This window comes from Aotus nancymaae, unplaced genomic scaffold, assembly GCF_030222135.1.
Source record: "Aotus nancymaae isolate 86718 unplaced genomic scaffold, 86718_ANA_hifiasm-v0.15.2.pri h1tg000010l, whole genome shotgun sequence".
Lineage (NCBI taxonomy): Eukaryota > Metazoa > Chordata > Mammalia > Primates > Aotidae > Aotus > Aotus nancymaae.
Window position 1 is genome coordinate 16,187,413 of NW_026988421.1, and position 26,533 is coordinate 16,213,945.

The 26,533-nt window shown below is 40.4% G+C and overlaps 1 protein-coding gene across 7 annotated transcripts in view; it reads left to right on the forward strand.

The window, feature by feature from the left end:
- ABLIM1 (actin binding LIM protein 1) overlaps positions 1-26,533 on the forward strand; it is a 341,410-nt gene that overhangs the window by 63,563 nt on the left and 251,314 nt on the right. For 2 of the 7 annotated variants that reach the window (XM_064373821.1, XM_064373822.1), the window contains exon 1: positions 19,394-20,073. The exons of 1 other annotated variant lie outside the window; for it this stretch is intronic. In XM_064373821.1, the coding sequence (XP_064229891.1) occupies positions 20,010-20,073 (64 nt within the window). In that variant the 5' untranslated portion in view covers positions 19,394-20,009. Of the gene's footprint in view, positions 1-19,385; positions 20,074-26,533 lie in introns of those variants that run through there. 4 more of the 7 variants (XR_010341741.1, XR_010341742.1, XM_064373819.1 and 1 more) reach the window with 4 other exon arrangements.

Genomic DNA, 26,533 nt, shown 5'->3' on the forward strand with positions numbered 1-26,533 from the left:
CCCACTTCGCTACCACACCCTGTCCTTGCACTGTCTATAGTCTTCTGCACATAAAACAAGATACATCATAAAATTTCCAATTTTTTGGTCATGATTTTCCCTATTGAAGTTGCCTATGTCATGAAAATATCTTACATAACTTCCCTTGGAAGACATGGATACATTTTCTTAACCTTTTCTGCTTTGGCATTGCACTACATTTTAGAGAGATTCCTTTAGTCTTGGTGCCTATCATGGTGCCCAGCCTTTCTCACCAAGGGTCTGAGTAGATTTTGGTTGAATGAATGACTTCTTGTATTTTCTATCAGTCTCCTATTTGCCCATCCCCAAACCATCTCCATTTCCCGTTTCCTTCATCCTTACTCGTTATGTCCAGCCTCTGCAAACAGTGGTTTTCAGAACATCCCTTCCAGGTTCCACTGTTGGAGGTCTTTGCCTTGTCCTCCTCATTTGCATCCTGCCCACTGGTGACCCATCCCCTCATGAGCCATGGCAAGATTCCCATGGGTGCTCATGTTTCACTTTAGGATATGGAATGATGCCCAACAACTATTGTGGGATTTGTATCCTAAACTCAAATCTTTCTCAGTAAACTTCGTTTTAGTAACTGCTTTCAAACATGGCTCACACTGGTTGGTTCTAGTCAAGTCAGAATTCTTCCGACTGGTTGTGTTTTAGCATTTAAAAATGTCCTGTGCTCTTCCCTAGAAGTCTTAAATATCCTAATATCTAAGATAGTTTAAGTACACTTTTACCTGGGGTTGGGGCATGAACAGATGCTTCTCAGGCCCTTCGTGGAGCTGACTCTTGTGCTTAGTCTAAGAACTAGACCTGACGCAAATGAGAAAAAAAAGAGAGAACTCGAACTTCCATTTCTTAAAACTCACTGTGTCAAGGCACTGCCATAAGTTTGGAAATTTGGGGCATGACTACCCAATCCTTTGAAAATGTCTTGAGACTGGTACACATGAAGGGAATTCTAAAGTAGTGTTTCTCCTTAAGCTGATGAACTATTCATGAGTTTGTCTTTGAGAATCAGAATGCACTGAAGTTGGGCTTGATGCCTTATTAGAGTCAATGATTCACTAAATCTTCATCCTTGGAAACAATCTGTGGATTCTCTTTGTAGCAATATCCTAACAGAGAGGACTTTCACATTCCCATGCATGCCAGAGAAAAGGCCTTGGACCCCATAGCCTCTGAGGAAGGGAGAGAGATTTGCTCTGCCCATTTTATCTTCTTTCCCCACTGCCTTATAATGACCAAGGGCAGGCTTTGGCTGTGAATCACCTTATAGAAAGTGATATGAAGCATAAATGAGCTATAACCAATTTAAGGAAAGCTTGAAGGCAGGCACTGGGAAATCTCTGCCAATATGTAATACTCGTACTAAATTTTGGCTTAGTAGCCGGCCAAAACAGATTTATAGATAATCCCCATTTATGAGAACATTCTACTGAGAAGCACTGTGTAGTTACTTTTTAATAGCTTATCTGATAATAATTTAGGCTCTTGTTATTCCAAGATACTGCACAGATGTAACGAGAGAGAAAGAGAGAGAGAGAGAGAGAGAATGTGTGTGTGTGTATATGCGAGAGAGAGAGAGATTGTTCGAGTCACTAACTAGAAAAGCCTAATCACAGAAATGCCAAATAAATTATGCTAGCAGGTGGCCACTGACTTTAGACATAGGTTCTCCATATTATTCAAAAGTCAGTCCTTGCTGATCTAACCACACCAATGAAAAGAAAATAAAGAAAACAAAAAGTGATTCATGTTTCATGAGAGCGTAAGTCCAATATATTTATTTCGGGCACTCCTGGGCATGTCAGTTTACACTTTGTATATTATTTCCACAAAGAGAATCCACACATTTTTCCAGGGATAAAGATTTAGTGAGTACATTGACTCTGAAAAGGAGTCAAGCTCACGTGTAGTGAGAAACGTAAATGTTTCCTGGAAGAAACTGATTCTCCAGTAGAGGGTGGTAGTGTTCCATACCCCCAGCCTGTATCTGCAACCCTTTTGGGCTCTGTTCAGATGAAAGAACTGATAAATGATTTTAACTGAATATCTTATTCTCACAGTACATAATGTAAACAAAGACCAAATTCAATGTGCATTTATAGTGGGTGTCATGTGTGAAGCACAGACCAGGTGCATTGGAGGCATTGAAGATGACTTAACGCTGACCTCCCTAGGTGTTCCTGAAGGCAGTGCCCCTTGCAGTCTTTAAGAGAATGGGCTGGAGAGGTGGGCATCTTGTCCTGGGATGCTGGTGCTGCCACTGTAGGTGAAGTGATCTTAGGGGAAGTTATTTCATCTTTTTCAGCCTCTGGTTTCTCATCTGTAAAATGGGTACAATTATATCTACCACTTACCTCGCCTCTACTAAACTGAAAACAGGGACCTGCTGGATGGCACACACACAGACAAGTACTCCTGTAGACAAACATGCCACAGTCAAGATTAGATAAGCTGCTGTGGCAGCAGAGAGTAGGGTGATGCATTCAGTCTAGTAATTAGAAGGGATTCAAGGAAAAAGTAACCTTTGAGCTGAGTGTTGAAGGTAATTAAAATTCTTTTGACCAGTGGGTGGAGAGGATGTCTCTAAGAGTATGAAGGACATTCCAAACTGAAGGAACATAGATAATTTCATTTTGTTTATTTATATCTAAGGCTATTATTTGATATGTATATAAAACTCATAGTATTTTGCAAAGGCTATTCCATGTATCCAAACTATTAAGTTTTATTCAGCAAAAATTATATGTAACATAGAATTCTCCTATTAAGAGGTTTGCAAATATCTGAGTTAATTCATCTAGGTACTCCCGAAGTTCATGTATTTAAAAGCAACAATGGTTTCTAATATGCTTTCTATTTGAAAACATCAACAAATAAAATAATTATTTAAATATTTTTCTTTTTAAGAACAAATGGCTTGAGAGCTTCTGAATGTCTAGTGAGGAAAAGCATATTATGATTAGTGGAGTTGATTTATTATTTATATGAATAATTCTAGCTATGGTGTGTGATAGCATTAAAATTTTTTTTTGTTCTCGTATATTGTTAAGTGTATAGTCATGACAGGCCAGTGATAAATGACAAGAAATTTAAAAAACATTGATGTTACGATACAAATGAATCACTTTTATCATTGAAATTATTTTAATTCTGCAAATTCTTATTCTCAAGTTGCTCTTCTCCAGATTTGTAAGTTTCATGTATCTCATTAAAATTCTGTAACTCATTGGAATATCTGTGGTATTTTAAAAACCAAAGTTTTTAAAGATCATATATTAATGATTGTCTTTTTGGTTATTAGCAATATAGACTTCTTTCACTTGCAGTATGGTATTTAGAGAGAAAAGATTTGAAAATAGACAAATGAAATCTTATTTTTTAGCTTACTATTCATAAAGAATTAAAGAATGGAAATCAGCCAGCTGAATTTTTTAAGCTCAAAGTATTAGAATTCTAAACATCTGGTCATGTTGCTGTAATGCAGAGTTAAAATTCAGTGTACATTTTTTTTACTTTGCATATGTTTGAATATTTCCATAATAAAAAATAAATGAAAGAGTATAATGAACCTCACGTACCCATCACCCAGCTTCAACACTCTGCCATTCTTACTTTATCTAAATTTCTACACCCTCTCTTATTTTTAACAGTTGTTTTTAAGGCATAATTGACATACATTGAAATATACAAATCTTGGCTATAGAAGTTTTACAGATAGATATATCTGTCACCCATAGACCTCTATCACAATATCAAATATTTTCATATCTCCAGAAATTCTCTTGTGTTCCTTGTCATTGAATCCTCTCACTCCCAGACAACCATGGTCCTAATTAGATTTGCCTGTTCTAGAACTTCACATAAATGAACTCATGTACTATGCACTGTTTCGTGTGAGGCTTTTTCCGCTCAGTGTAAGGTCTATGTGATGCCTCCATTTTGTTGTTGAGCTGTTCATTCCTTTTTATTACTGAGTAATATTCCATTATATAGGTATATCACAATTTGATTATCCATTCTATTAATGGACATTCATGTTGTTTACAGGTTTTTACTAATATGAATAAAGGTGCTGTAAACATTCTTGGAAAAGTCTTTTTTGTGGATTTATGTTTTCATTTCTCTTGGAAAAAGGTCTAGCTGTGGAATTGCTAGGTCAGAGGGTAAGTGTATATTTAACTTTATAATAAGAAAAATGTCAAACCTTTTTAAAAAACTGTTGTAACCATTTTATATTCTCACTAGAAATGTATTAGAGTTCCAGTTGTTTCACATCCTCACCAATATTTGATATTTTAATTTGCCATAGTGATATCTTGTGATTTTAGTTTGCATTTACCTCATGACTAATTATTTGAGAACTTTTTAAATGTGGATAATGCTCATTTGCATATCTAACTTCATGAAGCATCTATTCAAGTCTTCCTAACTCTCCCCTGCCCCATTTTTAACTTGTATTATTTTTCTTATTGAGTTGTAGGAGTTTTTTAAAAACTATATTCTAAATACGAGTTCTATGTCTACTTTATATTTTGTACATACTTTTATCCCACTCTGAGGTTTGCCTATTTATTTTCTTAATAGTGTATTTTGATAAATGGAGTGTTTAATTTTGGTGAAGTTTAAGTATCCATTTTTATGGTTTTTGATTTTTATTATCCTATCTAAGGAGTTTTTGCCTAATCCTAGGATAACAAAGATAGTCTACACTTTTTATGACAATGTTTTAGGTTTAGATTTTAAATTTACATCTATGATTCATCTCAAAAATAATTTTTGTGTATGGTGTGAGGTAGGGGTTGAGGTTAATTTTTTTTCACATGGATATATAATTGTTCCAGCCTTATTTGTTGAAAAGATTCCCTTCCTCATTGAATTGCACTGGGGCCTTTATAAAAAAAAAAATCATTTGTAAGTGTAGATCTGTTTCTGAAATTTCCATCCTGTTTGATTTATTAATTTGTCTTTCATTATGGCAGTACTTCACCATCTTAATTAATATAGCTTTATGGAAATTATGCCATGTAGTGTAAGTTTTCCATCTTTGCGTGTGTGTGTGTGTGTGTGTGTGTGTTTAAATTGTTTTTGGCAATCCTAGGCCCTTTACATTTTCATGTCTATTTTAAAGCCAGTTTGTCAACTTTTATCTAAGGAGATACTGTGACGGGACCCATAGAGAAGAAATTATTCTGAGCACTAAATCTGTCTTGCTCGAAGAACATGTTCAAGCATTATTAAAGTGTCATCCAAGGGCCCTTTTCCAACAACCTCCTTTTTTTTCTCAAAATTATATGACTCTTTAGTTTGCTTCATATTCAGATCATGGTTTTTTTAATACAGATTTTAAATTTACATAAAGCTTTTAATTCCTTTTTTTTTGCTAAGCAAAATGAATTTATTAATAGCATTACTAAGATCGCCCAGCCTCTGAATCATAACTTGTTGAATGAAATTTACTTTCTTGAAGATGTTTTCTTAGAGACTCTATCTTCTAATTTGGACTCACTGGTTTCTAGATCTGTTATACAGCTGTCACTGTGGGATTCCCCCAATCCCGTTTTATTTCTAAATGAATTCCACAATTTCTTGGAATCTGTAGTTTTCTGCTTGGGAATTAATTTTTCCTCATGTGTGAGTCAGTCTTCAAGTAATTTTTTTCAGTAAGGATGCATAAGAAGTAAGTGGAATCCTTCTCTGTGTGAAAATTTCTTAGTTTCTCCACAGGCTGAATTGGTTTCTTGTGACATCATGGTGGCTGCCAAGTCCCATGGTAGCCTGAGTCCTTTTTCCTTCTTGGGAACTTGAACTGGTCTCTGATAGCTTTTAGGGTCTTCTCTGTATGCTCAGAGTTCTAAAATTCCACCAGGATATTTCTAGCTGTTTTGGTCATTTTTCTTCATCCTATCCAGCACTTGGTTTGCTCTTTAATTCTGAAACTTGTGTCTTCCTTCAGCGCTGGAGAATTTTGTTTATTTTAGTTTCTCTCTGTTACTTTCTTTGTTCTCCTTTTTGGAACTCCTAGTCAATGGATATTGGACCTCTTCCATATATCTTCTTTTATATATATATGAAATATAAATAAATAAATATATTTTTTGATCACCTTTATTTTGCTCTACTTTATGGGAGAGTTTCTTGACATTTTGTTTTCTGGCCTGTCGCATTTCTTTTTATTTTCATAATCTTTTTTTTTAAATTTCTATAAACTCGGGCCGGGCGCGGTGGCTCACGCCTGTAATCCCAGCACTTTGGGAGGCCGAGGCGGGTGGATCATGAGGTCAAGAGATCAAGACCATCCTGGTCAACATGGTGAAACCCCGTCACTACTAAAATACAAAACATTAGCTGGGCACGGTGGTGCGTGCCTGTAATCCTAGCTACTCAGAAGGCTGAGGCAGGAGAATTGCCTGAACCCAGGAGGCGGAGGTTGCGGTGAGCTGAAATTGCGCCATTGCACTCCAGCCTGGGTAACAAGAGCGAAACTCCGTCTCAAAAAAAAAAAAAAAAAAAAAAAAAATTCTATAAACTCTCTTTTTCTCTGATTGCTCTTTTAATTTTTTGCCAGTTTAACTTCATGGATACAGTTTGTTCCCAAATACCATAGAGGATATAAATTTGAATTTTTATTTAGATCCTTTCTTCTGTTGCTTAAATTATCTGTTTCCTCTAGAATCATGTGTTTCTGTATTCATCTTGGTCCAATGATGTGCTTTTAGTGATTCTTTTTTTTCATATATGTCTATTAATTAATAGGGGGATTGATACACAGGTTTCTATGTGGGGGATCGATTTTTCCTTCTGCCTTTTTGCTGGTGTAATTTTCCTCTATAGCTGCGTTAGTTTCCACCACAAGAGATCTGTAAAATGTAATCTTCAGTATATTCAATAATACATTGATTGAAAATCATTTTTACTTTAAAGCACTTATTTATCATATACCAAATGAAATGGCCAAATGATCTTTTAAAACCCTAAGGAAGATGATAGAATTTTATGTTAATATGAGAAGGCTTTGAGAACCAAGTTTAACACTTGATATAGGGAATAGCTGGATTACTGAAATTGAAAATTAGGGCAATCTGAGTTAATGGATTTATCGATGGGCGTGGGTTTTCTTTTTAATAGCAAATATCATTTTTGCTCTGTTTATATTGTGTCATGGTTTGGATACCTATAAACCCCAGATACCGAATTTGTTTTCAGAAGCCATTGGCACACACCCTGTGTGAAGTGAGCACCTCCTGACAGGTTCGCGCTGTGCCGGTTTTCCTCCCTCCTACTCACTGGCATTTGCGGTGCTGCTGCCCCGGGCTGAGTAGGCTGGCCCGGAGGCTGGCTCTGGTCCCTGGCCTCTACTGCTGGGCAGATCAGCTGCTCGGGAAGCTGCGTGCCAGCTCCTGAAGGCTGATCACCACTTGCCCCAGGCCGGAGAGGCCTTGCAGGCTGCCAGATCAGAGTTCTTCATTTTAGTTTGTACTTTTTAGTAACTGATTGTGTCTCTGACTCAGGCTGTTTTATAAGTGCCACTTACATTTCTCAAAAAGCCAGAGTGGCCTTACTTAAGCTGTGATGAGTGGAGTGTGGGGAGAAAGGTGGGTTGGGTTAGTGGACTGTGAGGCTGAGAATTGTTTTTCTCTGATCCCATGGAGCAGAAATGAGAAGGGAAGGGTGTGTTTTGTGTTTGACCTGGAATTCCGTTCTCTTACTTCCTCCCCCAGAGTACCCTGAGTCATGAGGCTTAGAGATTCAGATTACTGTGAATTCTAGTTCTAATTGAACCCAGACTGGACCAGAAGGCCTCAGCAGCCCTAAGACTTAGTGATAATGGAGGAAAAGATCCATTCAGCATCTGTTATGAGTTGAATTATGTCTCCCACGAATTCCTATGTTGCAGCCCTAACTCCGAGTATCTCAGGATGCGACTATATTTGGAAAAAGTATCTATAAAGAGATAATGTAGTAAAAATAGGCCAATCCAGTATAAATGGCATATTAGTCTGTTTTCACGATGCTGATAAAGATACAACCAAGACTGGGTAATTTATAAAGGAAAAGAGGTTTAATGGACTCACAGTTCTATGTGGCTGGGGAGGCCTCACAATCATAGCGGAAGGTGAAAGGCACATTTTACATGGTGGCAGGCAAGAGAGAATGAGAGCCAAATGAAAGGGGAAACCCCTTATAAGACCATCAGATCCCATGAGACTTATTCACTACCACCAGAACAGTATGGGAAAACTGCCCCCATGATTCAATTATTTCCCACCATGTCCCTCCTACAACACATGAGAATTATGGGAGCTGCAATTCAAGATGAGATTTGGGTGGGGACACAGCCAAACAATATCAAATGGTGTCCTTATAAGAAGAGGAAATGTGTACACAGAGACAGAGAGATCAGACACATCTGTGCAGTGAAGGTCATCCATGTGAGGACGCAGCAAAAGGGCCATCATCTGCAAGCAAGCTGAGAGGGCTTAGAAGAAATAAAACCTGCCAGCATTTTGGTCTTGAATTTCTAGCGCTTGTGGTATTTTGTTGTTGTCATCTTAGCAACTAATATAGCATTTTTAGCTAATGAATCTTTCTTTGTTCCCTGCTGCCCTCTCCAGGGAGGGAGGAGGGAGGCATTCCCTGGGTGGAGCCTGGGCAAGGAGCCCTCATCACTAGATCCTAAAACCTGTGTCTCTGACTTTCCATAGACACTGGGGTTATCAAGGAAAGATTTTTGACTCATCTTGCCAAATTCTAAACTATTTGGATGTCAAACTTGAGTAAAGACCTAATGTGGGAAATCAGGGAGGCTGTAATCAGGAGAATTTCACAGATGTGCAAGAGTAATATCGTATAGGATGTTAGCTGAGATGTGTTGATAAGCATCAGTTACCACAGTGATGGTGCAATGGCAATAAAAGTCTAGAAACTCTGGTTTCCCAAAGAAACTGACATCCTAATAATCTCTTATGATTAGAGATCAAAATTTGAGGTGCCTTGGTTTGGTTGCACAAAGCTTCATAAATGGAACTCCTTCTTTCTGTTGGTTGTGTTTTATTTCCAACAGAAATAAAACGCCATTGCATTATCTTCAATGTGATTACATTGGCATTTCTAGCAGCAGAATTCTTTAATTTGAAAAGGTTATTGAATTGTAATGGACCCAGTTCTAACCTAAATTTCAGGTTGGTGACTTTGTATAATTCACTCACTCTCTGTGTTTCAGTTTTTCTTATGTAAAAAGGGGGTTATTATTGCTGCTCCCTAGTTCATAGATACATTATTTTGATGTTGTGGGAATGGGGTTTGAATTTGTAGAAAGAGAGTGGATTTCAAAAAGGCCTTTTGCCCCCCATTTAATTTGGTCTTGAGAAAATGATGTAGCCTTTCTGAGCCTCAGTTCTCTCCTCTATGAAATGGGGATAGTAATGGTTACTCTAGTGGGTGGTGTGAGTATTAAATGAGAACATATGGAGAGTACCCTACATTGATTAGTGCATGTTTTAAGGGCTCAATAAATGTTAGTGTTTGATGATGGCGATGGTATTTTAAAATCATTGAAATTACTAACAAGAGGGGAGCTAGTTGCTTTAGATACTTAAATATTATGCTGTCCCTTAAAGGGGCATCTGCTTAACAGATGGTTAGTTGACCATTTAGCATGAGGCTAATGGAAGGGAGTGTAAGATTTAGGATAATGTATGGAGAGGTAACTAGAGAATGAGGTCTTGTTCCTTTGACCTACAAATGCTAAACTCTCAGTATATACCGTCAAGCGGGCTTCCTCTAACTGTAATATGCACATAGATTCCCCGGAATCTTGTTGAAATGCGAATTCTGATTCTGTACATGGGGGTCGGGTTGGGTGCTGACATTCTGCATTTCTAAGAAGTTCCCAGGTGAGGGTGCTGCTGTGGCTCCGGGTCCGGGTTTTGAGCAGCAGCGAGGTCCCAGAGTAGACGGTAGAGCTAGCTATGATCCCAATCTGTAAGTTTCACTTTTTATCAACCAATTATTATTGTCTATCAACTTACATTAAACTTCAAAAACATTTCATTTTGACTTTTCATCTCAAATTCCCCAGCTCCTGCTACTTTCCTGCCCCTGGCCTCTCTATGAAGTACTTAATGTCTTTTTTTTTTTTTTTTTTTTTTTTTTAATGATAACAACGACTAATATTTGGCAGGAACCAGGAACTGTTTCCTTAAATTTCCACAACATCCCATGAGGTAGATACCATAATTATCCCCATTTTACAGGTGAGAAAATGGAGGCACATATAGATAAAATAACTTGCTAAATCACCCAACTAGTGAGTGGTAAACCAGGACTATTTTAAGAGTTTACTTAAAGGAGCCCTTTTGTAAGTGAGAAACCCCTTTTGCAAATTCCAGGGATAGCTGGACTAGTACACCCCATTTAACAGTTTTTGTTACTTCCCTTTAGGTTTTTGTCACATTTTAGAAAATGTAGAGCCCCCCTTCCAGGAGCCAGCAACCATGGCATTCATCCAAAATGCAACCCCAGGCGACTGCAGAGTCTAGGAACTCCGTGATGTTTTCCCAGAGTGGCACCCGGGCTGGAACCCACACAGATCAGCTGTGGTTTGCTACCTTATGAGTGAAGGCTGTAAGAGGAGAGGTCACAGCCAGCAGACAGATCCCGTAGAATGTGTTCACATACTTTCCACCTGCTTCCTTCCTAATTTGAGTTATCAACCGAATATTATTTTCTATTGATTTACTTCTGAAGCACTGACTTCTGAAAACTTCAGAATATTTTTATTTTTCATCTTACATAGGCAGGGCTTTTGCTACTATTCTGCCTGTAGCCTCCGTGTCTAGTACTCCAAAAATGATTAAAACACACCAGGTATGGTGTCTTATGCCTATGATCCCAGCACTTTGGGAGGCTGAGGCAGGAGGATGGCTTGAGGCCAGGAGTTCGAGACCAACCTGAGCAACACAGCAAGACGTCCATTTCTACAAAAAAAAATTGTTTTTTGTTTTTGTTGTTGTTGTTGTTTTTAAATCAGCAAGGCATGGTGGCATGCACCTGTGTCTTAGCTGTTTGGGAGGCTGAGGTGGGAGGATCACTTGAGCCTGGGAGTTCAAGATTACAGTGAGCTATGATCATGCCATTGTACTCCAGCCTGGGTGCACTCCAGAGCAAGACCCTGTCTCTGAAAAAGAGAAAGAAAGAAAAGAAAAAGAAACGAGAAAAAAATGCTTCAAATCATATCAGCAACAACACCCCACCTGCAAGCCTTCGCTTATATGGCTGTGGGCTGTGCGGGGAAGGGCTACAGTGGATAGACCTGAGTCTTGTGATGGAAGGCAGGGACATGTCCTGCAGGGCTGTGTACTTGGCGATCTGGGGAGAGTGCCTGCAGGGGAGCACATTGCTCAGAGCCTGTGGCTGGTCTACCCCTGCCTTAGCTACTCATTCTCTCATTTGCTCTAGTTACTTACACTCACAGGCCTTCATTTTCCTCCTTTCTAAAATGAAAGGATTGGGTAGGATGGGGATTTTTCAAAGTGTGTGTTTACTTTTAGCTATGGATCCCTTTCTTCAGATGAAGGCTCACCTGGAAGCCCAGAAAATAAAGCATAAGAGCTGAAATGCCTTTGGTGGAAGTTGGGGTATAGCCCGGAACCAACTCCCCGCCCTCCCCGCTGCATTCCTCACCAATCCCAAGACAGCCTTATCCTTCTGTTAGCTAGAAAACAGCTGGTCCAGATGATGGGAAGGCTCCCTTTAGTTCCGCACTGTGCCTGTGGCTCCAAGGAATAAAACATGGGGTTTCAGAAGGCCACTGTTTGGGAGGAGTATTTGCTAAAGGCAGTTTTGTTTTTAACTCCAAACCTGGTTATTATAAACCCTAAAATGATTCAGCAAGGCGTCCTTGGGGCTGACTTACTTATTTTGAAAGGTTTAAATGCATGTTGTTTTTTACTCTATTATTAAAAATTATTTATCCTTTTGAATTTAGACTTTTGTGACTGGAAGTTTCTTGTTTTGGGGAGGGTAAGGGGAAAGATTTTTGGGGAAATATGGAGATTGTTGCAAGGAACAGAGCAGAAAGTTTTCGGTTCTGTTTGTTTGTTTTGACAAGCTCTCTAAAGTTGCAATGTGTATTGAGCAGACTAGCCCATCTCCCTTTGCTGAAGCAATGATCTTCTTGGAAGAGAAAAAAGTTGAAAGGAGGCAGAGACAAGACGTGAAGAGTTTCAGAAATCTTTGAAAGTCTTTTTGAAAGTCTTTGGAATAATTACTTAGCTTGAGACCATCAGTAAAATGCCTGTTTTCATTGGGGACTAGGTGTGAATGTTTTACTGTCAGCAGAATTGTTAACTCGAGAGGGTAATACAGAATGTTAAATAAATTTAAATTTTCCCAAATTAAACTGAAGAGTTGAATTGAAGTCAGTGGCCTGGAGTAGCATTCTTATTCTTAGGAAAATGTGGCATATTTTCTCTTCTCACTGACTTTGAATGATGCTTCCACGGAGAAGGTGGTGGAACAGCTTGGTAGTAATACACAGTGAATGAACAGTGTAGGAGCAAGAGAATGATGTTTTCTTGGGCAGGTATGTGTCTTCCAGGTGTTTATTCTATTTTCCTACCCTGTAATAACAACAAAAATAAATGTAGCCTTCTGTATATAGCATGGTCAATAAATATCCTCTTTCATTCTCTGGGGGTAAAGCTATGTGTTGTGGTCATATATCACTCATGTGCCAAATGAAAATGGTAATGAATGTGGAAGTTATAAGAAATCCAGGCTATAGTAAGTCATTATGATTTAACTCGATGCTTGATCTGTTTACAATGAACGAAAGATAGAATCTTCTCGTTCTGCAGTAATTTGTTTCCTTTTAGACTTTATCATCAGAACTTTTTCAAAGGCACCAAGAATGGAATCCCCTAATTCCTACAACTTATTTGCATCAAATGAGTCACCAAAGAGAAATGCCTGTTGTTTTTGCAGGGAATACAGCATGCATTTTAATCCCCTCTAACACAGAGACTGGGAGGGTGTGAGAGGCAGAATGAAACAGATAAAAGGTGGAGGAGAGAGACATAGAAAGTCCATCACTGTAAACTTCTTAGCTGTGTATACACATGCAGAAACTGTTTTATGGATACCACTAAGCGCATTCTGCTTCTAATTTTTCTTTTTATATGAACAAATTCATGCAAATAACAGCATTGATACTAATTAATTTGCATCTACATGTATCCTTTCAGCAGAGCTACAAGAAGGAGCTCTGAGACTGTTGAGGTGCAGCCATTTGATCATGTCTCATAATAGCACAGAGATCGAGACACACAGAGCTGAGTGGAAATCTCTGCTCTTCTGCATACAAGATGTGACTGAACAAAACTATGCTCTTTAGTCTTAGTTTTCTCATCTTTTAAAGAGGGATTCATAATTGTCCTTATCTCCTAAGGTTGTTAGGATGAATAATTGAAAGGTGCATGTCAGAAGTGCTTACTATAGTCAGGATAACTATTTGAAAAATGTTAGCCGGAGCTGGGCACCGTGGCTTGTGCCTGTAATCCCAGCACTTTGGGAGCCCAAGGCAGGAGGATCACTTGAGATCAGCAGTTCGAGACCAGCCTGGCCAACATGGCAAAACCCTGTCTCTATTAAAAATATAAAAATTAGCTGAGTGTGGTGGTGCATGCCTGTAGTCCCAGCTTCTTGGGAGGCTGAGGTGGGAGAATCACTTATACCTGGGAGGCGGAGGTTGCAGGGAGCTGAGATTGCACCACTGCACTACAGCCTGGGTGACAGAGCAAGACTGTCACCACATCTTAAAAAAAAAAAAAAATAGGGTTTTTGCTGACGCTGTCGCCAGGATCCCTGTACCATCAGCCATGGTCAACCCCACCATCTTCTTTGATCGTGAGCCCTCGGGCTGCATCTCCTTCGAGCTGTTTACAGACAGGCTTCCAAAGACAGCAAAAACTTTCATGCTCTGAGCACTGGAGAGAAAGAATTTGGTTATAAGGGTTCCTGCTTTCACAGAATTATTTCAGGATTTATGTGTCACGGTGGTGACTTCACACACCATAATGGCACTGGTGGCAAGTCCATCTACAGGGAGAAATTTGATGAGAACTTCATCCAAAAGAATGCAGGTCCTGGCATCTTGTCCATGGCAAATGCTGGAGCCAGCACAAATGGGTCCCAGTTTTTCATCTGCACCGCCAAGACTGAGTGGTTGGATGGCAAGCATGTGGTCTTAAGAAGGCATGAATATTGCGGAGGCCATGGAGTGCTTTGGGTCCAGGAATGGCAAGACCAGCAAGAAGACCACCATTGCTGACTGTGGACAACTGGAATAATTTTGACTTGTGTGTTATCTTCACCACCAGACCATGCCTTCTGTAGCTCAGGAGAGCACTCTCCAACCCATCTGCTCACAGTATCCTAGAATCTTTGTGCTCTCCTGGCAGTTCCCTTTGGGTTCCATGTTTTCCTTATTCCCTTCCATGCCTGGCTGGATTGCAGAGTTAAGTTTATGATTATGAAATAAAAATTAAATGACAAAAAAAAATAACTATTAGTCCCATTTTGGGGGGGTGGTGGCAGATGCTAAAGGGCAGCATCAAGCAGTGACTAGGATAAGCATCACATCAGGAAATGGACTCCTATGTACTCACTACTCTTCCCCATCCAGCTTCTTGCTGAATGTAGAGAGTCCAGTTTTCTGTGTGCTAGAGATTTCATCTCGAGTCTTTTTGAAAGATACAAATCATAAAGAGAAAAAAAAAGGAAAAAGAAAAAGAAGTGGGAAGGAAGAAGGCAAGGAAAGGAAAAGAAAAAGAGTTAAAAGAAAAAAAAAAGTGTGGCTAGCCACAGTGGCTCACACCTGTAATCCCAGCACTTTGGGAGGCCAAGATGGATGGATCACTTGAGACCAGGAGTTCAAGACCAGCCTGGCCAACATGGTGAAAGCCCATCTGTACTAAAAATACAAAAATTAGCCAGGCATGGTGACACATGCCTGTAAATCCCAGCTACTCAGGAGTTTGAGGCATGAGAATCACTTGAATCTGAGAGGCAGAGGTTGCAGTGAGCCGAGATTGACCCACTGTACTGCAGCCTGAGTGACAGAGTAAGACTCTATCTCAAGGAAAAAAAAAAAGAGGTGGGTGGACTCTGTCATCCTCATCTATTCTGAGGTAGATAGAACAGATATTATTGGCCCATTTTACAGATTTGGAAGACTGGTGATTTGCCTAGGATCATTGGTGAGCTGATGTTAGGACCAGGACAAGAAGCTGGGTGTTATTCCTCTTCCTGGTCTGGAACATGTGGGATGGCAGCTTCTGCCTGAACTTGATAAAATGCCCTGTACAGTAGCCATGAGGTGAGAAAAACAGCCTGTTACAATGGCCTCCCTCCCTGCAGCCTCTGCAGAGATGGGAACTACCCATTGGCTGTCTTTGTAGAAGAGATTAATGCAGGAAAATCTCTTGAAAGCAGATTGTGACTCAGAAAAATGATTCTTCTGAGGTCAGTAATAAGAACCCCTCCCTGCACAAACAGTCTTTGAGTATTCAGACTTTTTGCAAAAAGCATAAACAGCCTTTGGACATACGCTAACATTTTGGACTGCTAAACTTGTCTTTTATGTTACCCTACCATTACTTCAGGCATGGAAATGGCTTTGGCATCTTCTCTGATTACTGATTCATCCTGAGCTGTTTTAATATTCTTGGGAATAGTTTTAGCATCCTGGGTACAGTCTCTGATTCTAGCTGCCTATGGCCAAGCCCCAACTATACTCCTTGTTAGTGGAGTGATCTTGGGCAATTTCTTTAACTTCTCATCTTTTCTTTAGCTGCCTCATCTTTAAAATGGACATGATGGTCCTTGCCCTAGAGGGTGATAAGAAATCAATGAGGGAATCTTTGTTCAATGCCTGCAGAGAGTGAGCCCTCGGCCAATGTGAGGTATGAATGATAATGAGGCCATTCTCTTTGCAGTTTATGAAGCTGAGGTATATAGTGACTGTATGTAATAGGGGTTGATAACAGAAAAGTTCATGAAATTTCATTTCCATTCACAAAAATAATTTCATGCGATCCACCTGGAAGTTATAAGCAGAAGTTGGAATAATAGCACGGAGGAGATAGTTGTGTGCTATAAACACCATTTCCAGGATAAGATTTCTGTTGAAGTGTGTGGTGAACTGCACACTCCTTTTATAGGTCGGGGCAGAAGTCATCTGCCATTACATTGAAAGTAATGGCAAAAACCGCAATGACTTTTGCCCCAACCTAATAGTTTCGGAAACTGATCTCCAACAAAGTCATATAGCTGAGCTTGGGTTGGGACCAATGATTTGGGCTTATAATTGCATGTCATTGGAGTACAAGTTCAGGGAAAATGACAAATCATTACTTTTGTTCTGTGCCTTTCTAGATAAAGTCTCGAAGTTTCTTCTTCCTTATTGAATATGACCTTTTAAGAAACTTAGTTTTTCTCTTTCCCAGTGGAATCATTTTTCATGTGGAATTCAATTTGCTTCAAGTTTCTGTCTCTTCTGCTTAGTTTAAAAGACGAGGCCGAGGCCCTGTGAATGTTTTGTTACTGATATCTGCTATTTTTCACTCCCAGCCCCGTCATCAATTACACTGTGGTAAGCTTTGTCTCCCATTCGGTAATTGCAAAACAGGCCTAAGCCAGGTCTTTTAACATAATCTGTTGCAAGGTATGCTGTTTGCCTAAACACGGCAGCATCGATGTTACCAGGATGTGATAGCATCACTGTCAGTCATACCGTAATTGCAAACAGAGCCAAGCATGCTAGCCTATCGTGGCCACTCAAAATGTCACAGGACAGAACTGTCCTCCTCATACATCCTGTGCTGGCCTTGGGCAAGTCCCTAAATTCTTCTGGCTTTAAACCTTATCTTTGAAACTGTGATGGAAATTATCTCCAAAACCCTTTCTAGCTCTCTCTTTCCTCAGAGAAATGTTTTCCAGGCTCTGTTTTGTGGAAAGTTAATAGTTCTACTGGGCTGGGGGTTCTCTGGTTGAATAAATTTGGGAAATGCTTCTTATATATCTTAGTTACAGGCACACCTGCATATTAATACATAGTAAGTCCATGGTTAAGAAAAATGTTTAACAATATTTAATCAAGCATTTCTCAAATATAGATGAAGATGCAATTTTAAGCATTTGTATTTGTTTTGCTGACAGTCACTTTTCTGTGAAGGGTTCTAGAAGCATGGTTTGGAAAGGTTTCTGCTTTGTGTTTCTAAGATGACTGAATCAGATAAGGTAAGGAACACACAACCGCGTCTCTGATTTCAAAATGACACGGTATAAGCTCCATTGCTATTTAATTAGAAAATGGTTGTGTGAGGCCAGGCACTGCGGCTCTTGCTTGTAATCACAGCACTTTGGGAGGCTGAGGCAAGAGGGTTACTTGAGTCCAGGAGTTTGAGACCAGCCTGGGCAACATAGGGAGATTCTGTCCCTACAAAAAATAAAAATAATAATAAAAATAGCCGGGCATGGTGGCACGTGCCTGTAGTTCCAGCTACTTGGAGGCTGAAGCAGGAGGATCACTTGAACCCAGGTCGAGGCTGCAGTGACCTGTGATTGTGCCAGTGCAATCTAGCCTAGGTGACAGAGTGAGACCTTGTCTCAAAAAGAAAGAGAGAGACAGAGAAAGAGAAAGAAAGAAGGAGGGAAGAAAGGAATGAAGGAAGGAAGAGAGGAAGAAAGTTGTACATTTTAAACAAGTAAGGTAAACAGTTGGTTTCATCTCTTTGGTTTTTGCTTTTGTTTGTTCTGTTTGTTTTGTTTTGTTTGTTTTTCTGTGTCACCCTGTTGCCCAGGATGGAGTGCAGTGGTGTGATCACGGCAGCCTCAATCTCCCAGGCTCAAGCAATCCTCCTGCCTCAGCCTCCTGAGTAGCCAGAACTATAGGTGCAGGCCACCATGCCTGCCTAATTTTTTTTTTTAATTTTTAATAGAGATAATGTCCTGCAATGTTTCCCAGGCTGGTCTGAAATTCCAGAGCTCAAACTATCCTCCCATCTTGGCCTCCCAAAGTGCTGTGGTTACAGACATGAGTCACCACAGCTGGCCAGTTTCTTGACTATAATAAATCATCAACCAAATTATCCATGGTACAACTAACACAAGTCAAATTTGCATGACTATGATTAGGAAAGAATTACTTTATTGCTTAACGTTCAAAAAAATCGAAGTTTCAATATTGGATTATCTACTCCCCTACTTTGCCCCATCCTGCCTTGTAAAAGGCAAGGAAGCAATGCCATGCAGGTTACTTTTAAACTAGAACCCTATTTTAGCCCCCCAAAATAGCTATAGCACTGTACTTGGTTTCTTCTCTCATTTAATATCAAGTAGGAATGATACTTCAGGATTTAAGGGAGTAGGGAAAACTAGCCTCCATTACATTTTAAATGAAGGCTAACAAGACTGAAAAATGCAAGGATAAAAGACTTCCATCCTTATGGTAAAAATCCCAAGATACTAGCAAAAAACACTTTAGGCAAAAGTACGGAGTCACTGTCATGAGAACGCAAGGCATTAGGTGTAATCAGAAGATTCCAATAGATGTGACTGGCCTTTGGCAGCAGCTGACGCATGACAGCTCTGCAAATAGCAAGCATTTTATCAACGAGCGATCCAGTTGTGATTCTTTGTCTGGCGCCTGGTGCTACAGCCAAGTCAGGAGGACGTTATCAGAGGCACCAAGTTCCAGGCGGTAGCCTGGACCAGGGAAAGGGTACACTGGGTGACCCATGAGGATGGCTGTCTACACGAGTCATTTCAAATTAAAACAAAAAAGCCACTTAGCCAGGGAAGAGAGTAAGCCGGGACTCTTCAATTAATCAAACTTTGTATTTGGCCAGTGTGTTTCAAATAGTCTTCTTTTTCAGTGGATTGATTACCTTACATTAAATTAATATCTCACAATGGGTGCTGCTGGTTACATCTTTATTGGAGGAATTAAATGTTTTACCCTCACACTTAAAGCAATTATGCCAGTTGCCTTCTATTTCTTAGCCAATATGTGTATCTGATGCCAGGGATATTTGTCCTAAGTGTCTTTTTCCATTTAAACTGTCTTCATAACTTTTCCAATATGCAAAATTCCTGGTGTTCAAAAATGACTGGGAGAAAAGTTGCATTGTGGGTGGTGGGTAATCCAGCCCAACATCAGGGCATTACTGATGAAAGAAAAAAATGCCTCTTTCTGAGTCTTTCCGGATGAGGTCATTGTTTTCAGACAGCGTGTATACCTAATATAAAAAGGCTCAAAGTCCACGGCTGGTCTCATACCAGGACTTTGTCAGGGAACTGTTTCCTAAGCCATGATGAAGAATCAGGCTGTTAATTAAAAAAAGTCTCTCAAAGTTATAGTATTTTTAAAAAAATTCTAGTATTCAAGAAAATAATTAAAAGCCCATCTGGTTGAGATAGTAATTCATTAAGGAAAAAGAGAAGGCAGAAGGCTTGGGGAAAATGGATCCTTTTTTTTCTTTGTTTCATGCATTTCAGTTCTTGTGAAATGACTGACCCAAATCTGGATTCTGGATTGTGCAGAGTGGAGGAAAATCCTAGGAACATTCTTGGCGTGTTTTAATAGTGGCTTCCCAGAAACGAGTGTTTTCTGTGGGTGTGGTGTCAATGAGCTGATGTGCTTTTGCAAGGGTCTCTTTAGAAGTGGTAGGGGCAGGCTAGAGGGAAGAAGGGGATGCAGACTCTGTACGTGAGGAAGGAGCTAGACTCACTCAGGAAACTCCTCATTCTTCCTGCGCTGGCTGTGGCACACCCACCGGTGGCACACCCCTCCCTCGGGTCCAGTTCAGCCCACAGACTCCTGGGAGGACAGCCAGGGCCCAGCCTCTCCTTTGAGGAGTGCTGCAGCCTTTCTGTGTGTCAGATGCCTAGTGAAGAAAAGCTGAAACCCTAGAGCTTTGCGCATGTTAATGACCTTGGAAATGACTGAGCTCATGGACCCTCATCACACCAGCGGAGACTACAAAGGTTAGACCGTCCATTTTGTAAACTTGGCATATATTCTGTCTGGAGTTGACCATGTCTATAAAGATGAGGAAAGATGCAGGGCTTTTCCATTTGATAAAATTATTTTACACTTATTATCATAACATGACCATCGATTTCTGTGATAGTATATATCTGTATAAAATGCACATTGTATTTGTCAACATATTTACAAGTATTCTTAATGTAATAGGGTGTTAAAATCGACATGACTGTTTTGTAGCAGGTGCCCGGCTAAACTCAACTTAATATAATAGGATGTTAAAATCAACGTGACCGTTTTGTAGCAGGTGCCCAGTTCAACTCAACTGGTTTGTTGGGCACATTAAAAAGCATCCCCGGTGACTGTGGGCAAACACCTGTGATCCTATTTCCGGGCCTTTTTTCTGAGTTCGGATGCCATCCCTAGGATGCTTTCTCTACAGTTGTGTTTGATGGGGGAGTTTGTTTCCTGGCGAGGCTGGCTTCAGGAGTGCCCCAACTGGTCCTGCTCAGCATCCCCAGGGGCTGACAGCCAACACCACCTCAAACAGAGCTGCTGAGGGTGGCCCCGCAGTCTCGCAGGTTGCTCCATTGAAACTTACAGACTGTGACAATCAGTTGCTGATTCTTTTGATACTGGACCCCTTAAGATAAGAGAGTGTAACTTATTTTGGTTTCTGGAGAGTAGACTCGTGGGTAATTCCAGATAAAGCAGATAGGCTGGGCCCCCTCCCTCCTTCACTTCCGATCTCGCAGCTCTTCTCAGTTTCACAGGATCTCCGGTGAGCTTGGGTTTGCCTTCGTACCTGGGACTGGTAGGACTGGGGAGCCCAGGTCTGCTACGCTTCACATGTACACACTTGTTAAGAGGCACGAAGGAATCTGAGGTTGGCACATGCTGTAACTGATGAATAATTCATGGTGGCTTTTTATGCCACACAGTTTTCTTCTGTAAATGAGCATGATTTTGAAAGACCATGCTGATTTAAAAGTCCAGTAATGTGGTTTTCTATTCCTTACTGACCTGCCTTAGACATTTATTGTAAAGACGAAAGCTGACAAACATTAGAATAGTAAAATGTAAAGTTGATAATAGCCCCACGTGGGTGGTCAGCAAAGGGCTCTGCTCCAACTCTTCCCTCCCCTGTTCTTTCTAAAGTGTAAGGTCACCTCGGGTTCACACAAGATTTTTGGACACTTTGGGCCTTCCTCAAGCATAGAATCTGAATTTTAATAAGGACACTATGCATATTAATTAGAATGCATTCATGTATTGCTGATCTATTTAGAGTAGAAAATTATGATGCCATGTCTTTTCCAACTGAATGGGGTCCTAGTGATAAAATTAGAGTATCTCAAGATGTCTAGATGTCTTTAAATGAATTTAAAGTCCTCTGTTGTACTGTACAAAGAGTGGATTTTACTGTAGATTTCCAGCAAGATAGGGCAGGTTTTGGAAGAAATCTTACATGCAGAGAGACTGTAAGTAAACAGAGTAAGCGATACATCTAATTATATTTTTAGTGGTCAAACCAGAAAGCACAACTTTCTTCCTCTTCCTTGTTTTTTAACTACTCTCCTCCCTTCTACTCCGTGGCATATTTTTAAGGTATTTGGAGTTTTTCCACTTGCTACCAGCTGGAATCTACAGAAACTGTATCTCTAGAACACTCAACAGCTGACTTGAAGCTCAGTCATAATTATATTGGAAGTTGGCAAATTATTCTGAGACTTAAAAACAGGCACACCTTATGTTTGGAACATAAGGGGTTTTGCGACTCTGCATTGTTTTAAATGTACTCTCTGTAGGGAATACGAGCAATAATTTTAATTCACTTTTTAAAAAAAACAAAAGGATATTTTGAAAGGATATGTAATAAACAGGTCTGACCCTGCTTACATTTTATTTCTTATTCTCATTAGCTGGTTCCCTGGTGTTTTAAAACAACAGCAAACCTTGCAGCTGTTCATCCATCTCTCTTTAGTAAGAGAAGATCATTCTGTCCTTTCTCTCCTGGCACACCTTGAAAGCATTAGCTAGTTAGATGGCTGCTGATTTAAGACTGATACAGTGACTTATAACCTTCTGCTCTAAAGGATATACTTAGAGCTAGTATTTGCATACAATTAATAGTAGTTTGGGCATTTGAGATACCCAGCCTTCAATTTTATATTAAAATCTGACTGCTGACATGTACATCTCCATTGTTAACATACTTTAAATGTTGGGGTGGTAGCCAGGAAAGCAATTCAGAATATAGGGATTTTATAAGACATCACTAAATGTCATTCATTTCCAAAAAGGGGAAAAATGCAACATGCTGATTAGCAGTGCTTTTAGATTTCATATAAGCGAATGGAAACATCAGACAGGTTTTCCTGCTTCCGAAGGCAGTCACAGCTGCCACTGCAAATGAGCTCTGCCAAAGTCGGTGACCAGTGGGTCAATCAGAGCATGACATTGCTGGGAACGTGCCCAAGGAGTGGGAGCAGGCAGCATTCTGGGAGAATTGGGCACTGGATTCCCATGAAACAGTCAGTAATAGAATGAGTCTTGAGAACTTCTGTCTGAGTCATATGCTCCCTGGGCTTGTGACCACAGCAGGGTACCTTGAAAATCTTCCTGGAACAGAAACTCTCCAAGCCTGCTATCACTCTTCTTTGTAATATTTTGCCCAGAAAACATATGTCCTGCTGACATGTGAATTGAAGTGGTGTAGAGAGTTCGAAGGGGCTATAGTAAACACAGTGCTCTTGGGGAAATGTCAGCATGTTAATAATGGGGTGGTGTTATTTTGTGGAAAGCACATCCCTGGTGACTATTTTTAAATGGTCAGCATGTAACCCCAGCACTTTGGAGCCCAAAGCAGGCACATCACCTGAGTTCAGGAGTTTGAGGCCAGCCTGGTCGACATGGTGAAAACCCATCTCTACTAAAAATATAAAATTAACCAGTCATGGTGACACACACCTATAATCCCAGCTACTCAGAAGGCTGAGGCAGAAGAATCACTTGAACCCAGAGGTAGAGGTTGCAGTGAGCCAGGATCGAGCCATAGCACTCCGGCCTGGGCAGCAAGAGGAAAACTCTCTCTCAAAAATAACTAGTAAATAAATAAAATGGTTTAAATGGTCTGCTAGCCCCATTTTCCGTATAAATGTAATGCTGGTCGTATGAATAGCTAAATGTACCTGCAGATTCATGGATTAATCAGCCACTTCACTGATTATGGCTCTTGGCCCCACCCACATCTTAATTTTTTTAGGTTTAGAGTGACTCTCACTGTAATAGTCTGTTTCTAATTGGTAGCTTCATCAGGGAGGGTCTGCTGATGAGTCATGGAGCCATCCCTGGATTTGGCATCGGAGCTGTTCATTAACATTTTGCTGTAATGAATTTACCGAGCACTTTTCAATAGGTGGCAGGCACCATGCTAGGTACTGTTCAGAATAAATCTCTGTCCTGTAGAATGATAATCCTGGAAGGTCCACTGGCATATATGGGCATCTAACCAACATGAGACATTATGTAATGACCTGCGCAGAGTGGAGAATTCGAGTGTTGGGATCAATGATATGAGAGGATGTCATCATTTAAAGACGTTAGAACGCTGGCTAGGGAGGGCCCACTGGTTACAAGGGGCAGATCTGAGCAGGGGTCACTTCTCACTGTGGCTCCAGTATGAAGGAAGGGCGTCTCTTGTCCTCAAAAACCATTTCTGCCCCTTCGTCACTGCCAGAGCCACAGAGGATTGGGGATTTATTTTCCCCTTGCTAACATGATTGTTCCTTGGTAAATTTCAAAGTGATTTAAACAAATAAAAATGCACAATCATAGACTTGTAGAAGGAATGCATGCTCCTTTTGAGCATGATGCACTGGTGAAGTGTTTGAGCTCTAGACACAGAGAGATTTGGTCAGATGGCAGCTTGGATATCTACTAGCTATATAACCTTGGCCAAATTTCCCAACATCTCTAAGCCTCAGTTTCCACATCTGTAAAACAGAGATAACAATACTGTCTGCTTTATAAGATAGTGAGGATGAAGTGAGAATATCTATAAAACTCATGGCACAGTGCCTCACGCATAATAATGAATTGGTTATATAATTGGCAATTAGAGTTCCATCTGGGAGATTCAGATTCTTGCAAATTATTTATATTGTTGAATAGTGCTATAAATCCAAGGCCTTGATTCTAGCTTGGTAATTTTATTTTAGTTTTATGTCTGTGTGTTTTGCTTATTTTTAATTACACAAATCATACAAGAATAGACTTTCATTGTAAAAATTTCAAACACTACTTGAGAGGCAAAAGCTCCCTTTGACCGCTGCCCAAACTTCGGGGATAACAACTATTCGCTGTTTTATTTATCTATTTTATTTTCATCAAGGTAATGCATATTCCTAGTCTTAAAAGTCAGATAGTGTCTTCTCCTGCGAATGGAAGACAAAAGAATGAGAGAACCAAGGAGTGTAGAGTTTTTCTGGCTTGACTTCCTAAGATGACCAAAACTGGGGTGTTTCTGTTCCAGAATGTGGCGTTTCCCAGTGAGACCTTTTGCATTTTTATATTTCATGGTTGAATAAACATGCAATTTATTAAAAGTTTTAAGATATTTCTAATTTGACCTGTTTGGTGGGGAGAAAACTAATAGTAAACAATAGGGGTCTGGCAGGCCCTCAGGATAGCAGGGAGCACACTTTTTTTGTAAAGAGCTAGATAGTAAGATTTTAGGTTTGATGAGCCGTATGGTTGGTGTCACTGCTGCTGCTGCCCTTCCCTCCTTCCTTCCTTCTTTCCCTCCCTCCCTCCCTTCCTCCTTTTTTTCCTTCCTTCTTTTTTTTTTTTATTTTTATTTTGAGACAGGGTCTCACTCTGTCACCCAGGCTGGACTGCAGTGGCACGATCTCAGCTCACTGCAACCTCCACCTCCTAGGCTCAAGCTCCTCCTACCTCAGCCTCCTGAGTAGTTGGGACTACAGGCACACACCACCATGCTTGGCTTTTTTGTATTTTTTGTGGAGGCGGGGTTTCGCCATGTTGCTCAGGTTGGTCTTGAACTCCTGAACTGAAGCGATCCACCTGCCTCAGCCTCCCAAAGTGCTGGGATTACAGGCGTGAGCCACGGCACCCGACCTCTTCTTTTCAAAACAATCTTTTAAAATTAAAATGAAAACAAAAGCAAAGACAAAGAAACCCCATTCTTAATTTAGAGTTCATAGAAAATTGGTCTGTGGGCCAGAATTGGCCTGTGGGCCTTAGTTTGCTGACCCCTGCCTTAGAATAGTAGAGGAGTAACAGATATGGAATAAACAGCTACCTAAAATCAGATGCGTATGATCACTGGTACTGCCCTCTCCCCACCTTATTCACAAGACTGTGGGCTCCATGAAGGAAGAAACTGCCCTTCCTGTTCATCATTGTGTGTCAGTATCTTTCTGGTAAACAGCTGGCATGTAGCAGACACTCAGGAAAAATCAATTTAATGAAAAAACAAAATCATTTAAAAAAATCAGCAATTTCTTCTGATGCCTGGCACTTGTGGTTTTTAAAAATTTTAGAGTGCCATTGCTAGAATTTGCATTTAGTTATCTATCGTTAAGAATGTAAAAGAGCTAAATGCTAACCTTCCTTTGAAGTAAATCAGTAGATAATGTCTACAGTGGAAAAAAAAAATCAAAAGACGGCCATATAAGCATCTTATTTAGAAAGATGGAAGTAAGTCCCGAGATAAACAGCTAAAAGAGTTGAAAAAGGTTGCCTCCTCTCTCTTACCCCATCTCCTCACACAGGGAACAGGGCTAGGATCTTCCAGCTTGGCGGAGCATGTCATGTCATCTTCAGCTGGTGGCAGCATGGGTTAGTCTCCTGGCAGAGAGAAGACAAGGAAAAACGGGGTTTAACTCTTTGCCATAAAGATTGTCAACTCGTGCTGTTTACAGTATCATCCTTCTTCCTGCAGTCAGCAGGACCTGGTGCCTCCAATTTCTGAAGCTTTCCTGGCTTGCCTCTAGTGATACCTCCCCCTCCACATTAAGTTTCAGTTTTTTCTTCCTTGGTTACATCATCCATCCAATTTTGTGGTTGTTGTTGTTGAGACAGGGTCTTGCTCTGTTGCCCACGGTGGAGTGCTGTGGTTCAATCAAAGCTCACGGCAGCCTCAGCCTCCCAGGCTCATCTGATTCTCCCACCTCGGCCTCCCTAGTAGCTGGGAGTACATTTGTGTGCAGCCACAGCCAGTTAATTTTTGTAGAGATGGGGTCTCTCTATATAGCCCAGGCTGGTCTCAAACTCCTGGGCATAAGCAGTCCTCCTGCCTTAGCCTCCCAAAGTGATGGGATTATAGGTGTGAGCTATCTGTAATCCCAATGTTGAAAGCTAGAAAGCACCGAGCCATCCATCCACTTTCTCGCTTTCAAAATTGTGCAGACATCTCTCATTCCTCCCTCGTTGTTC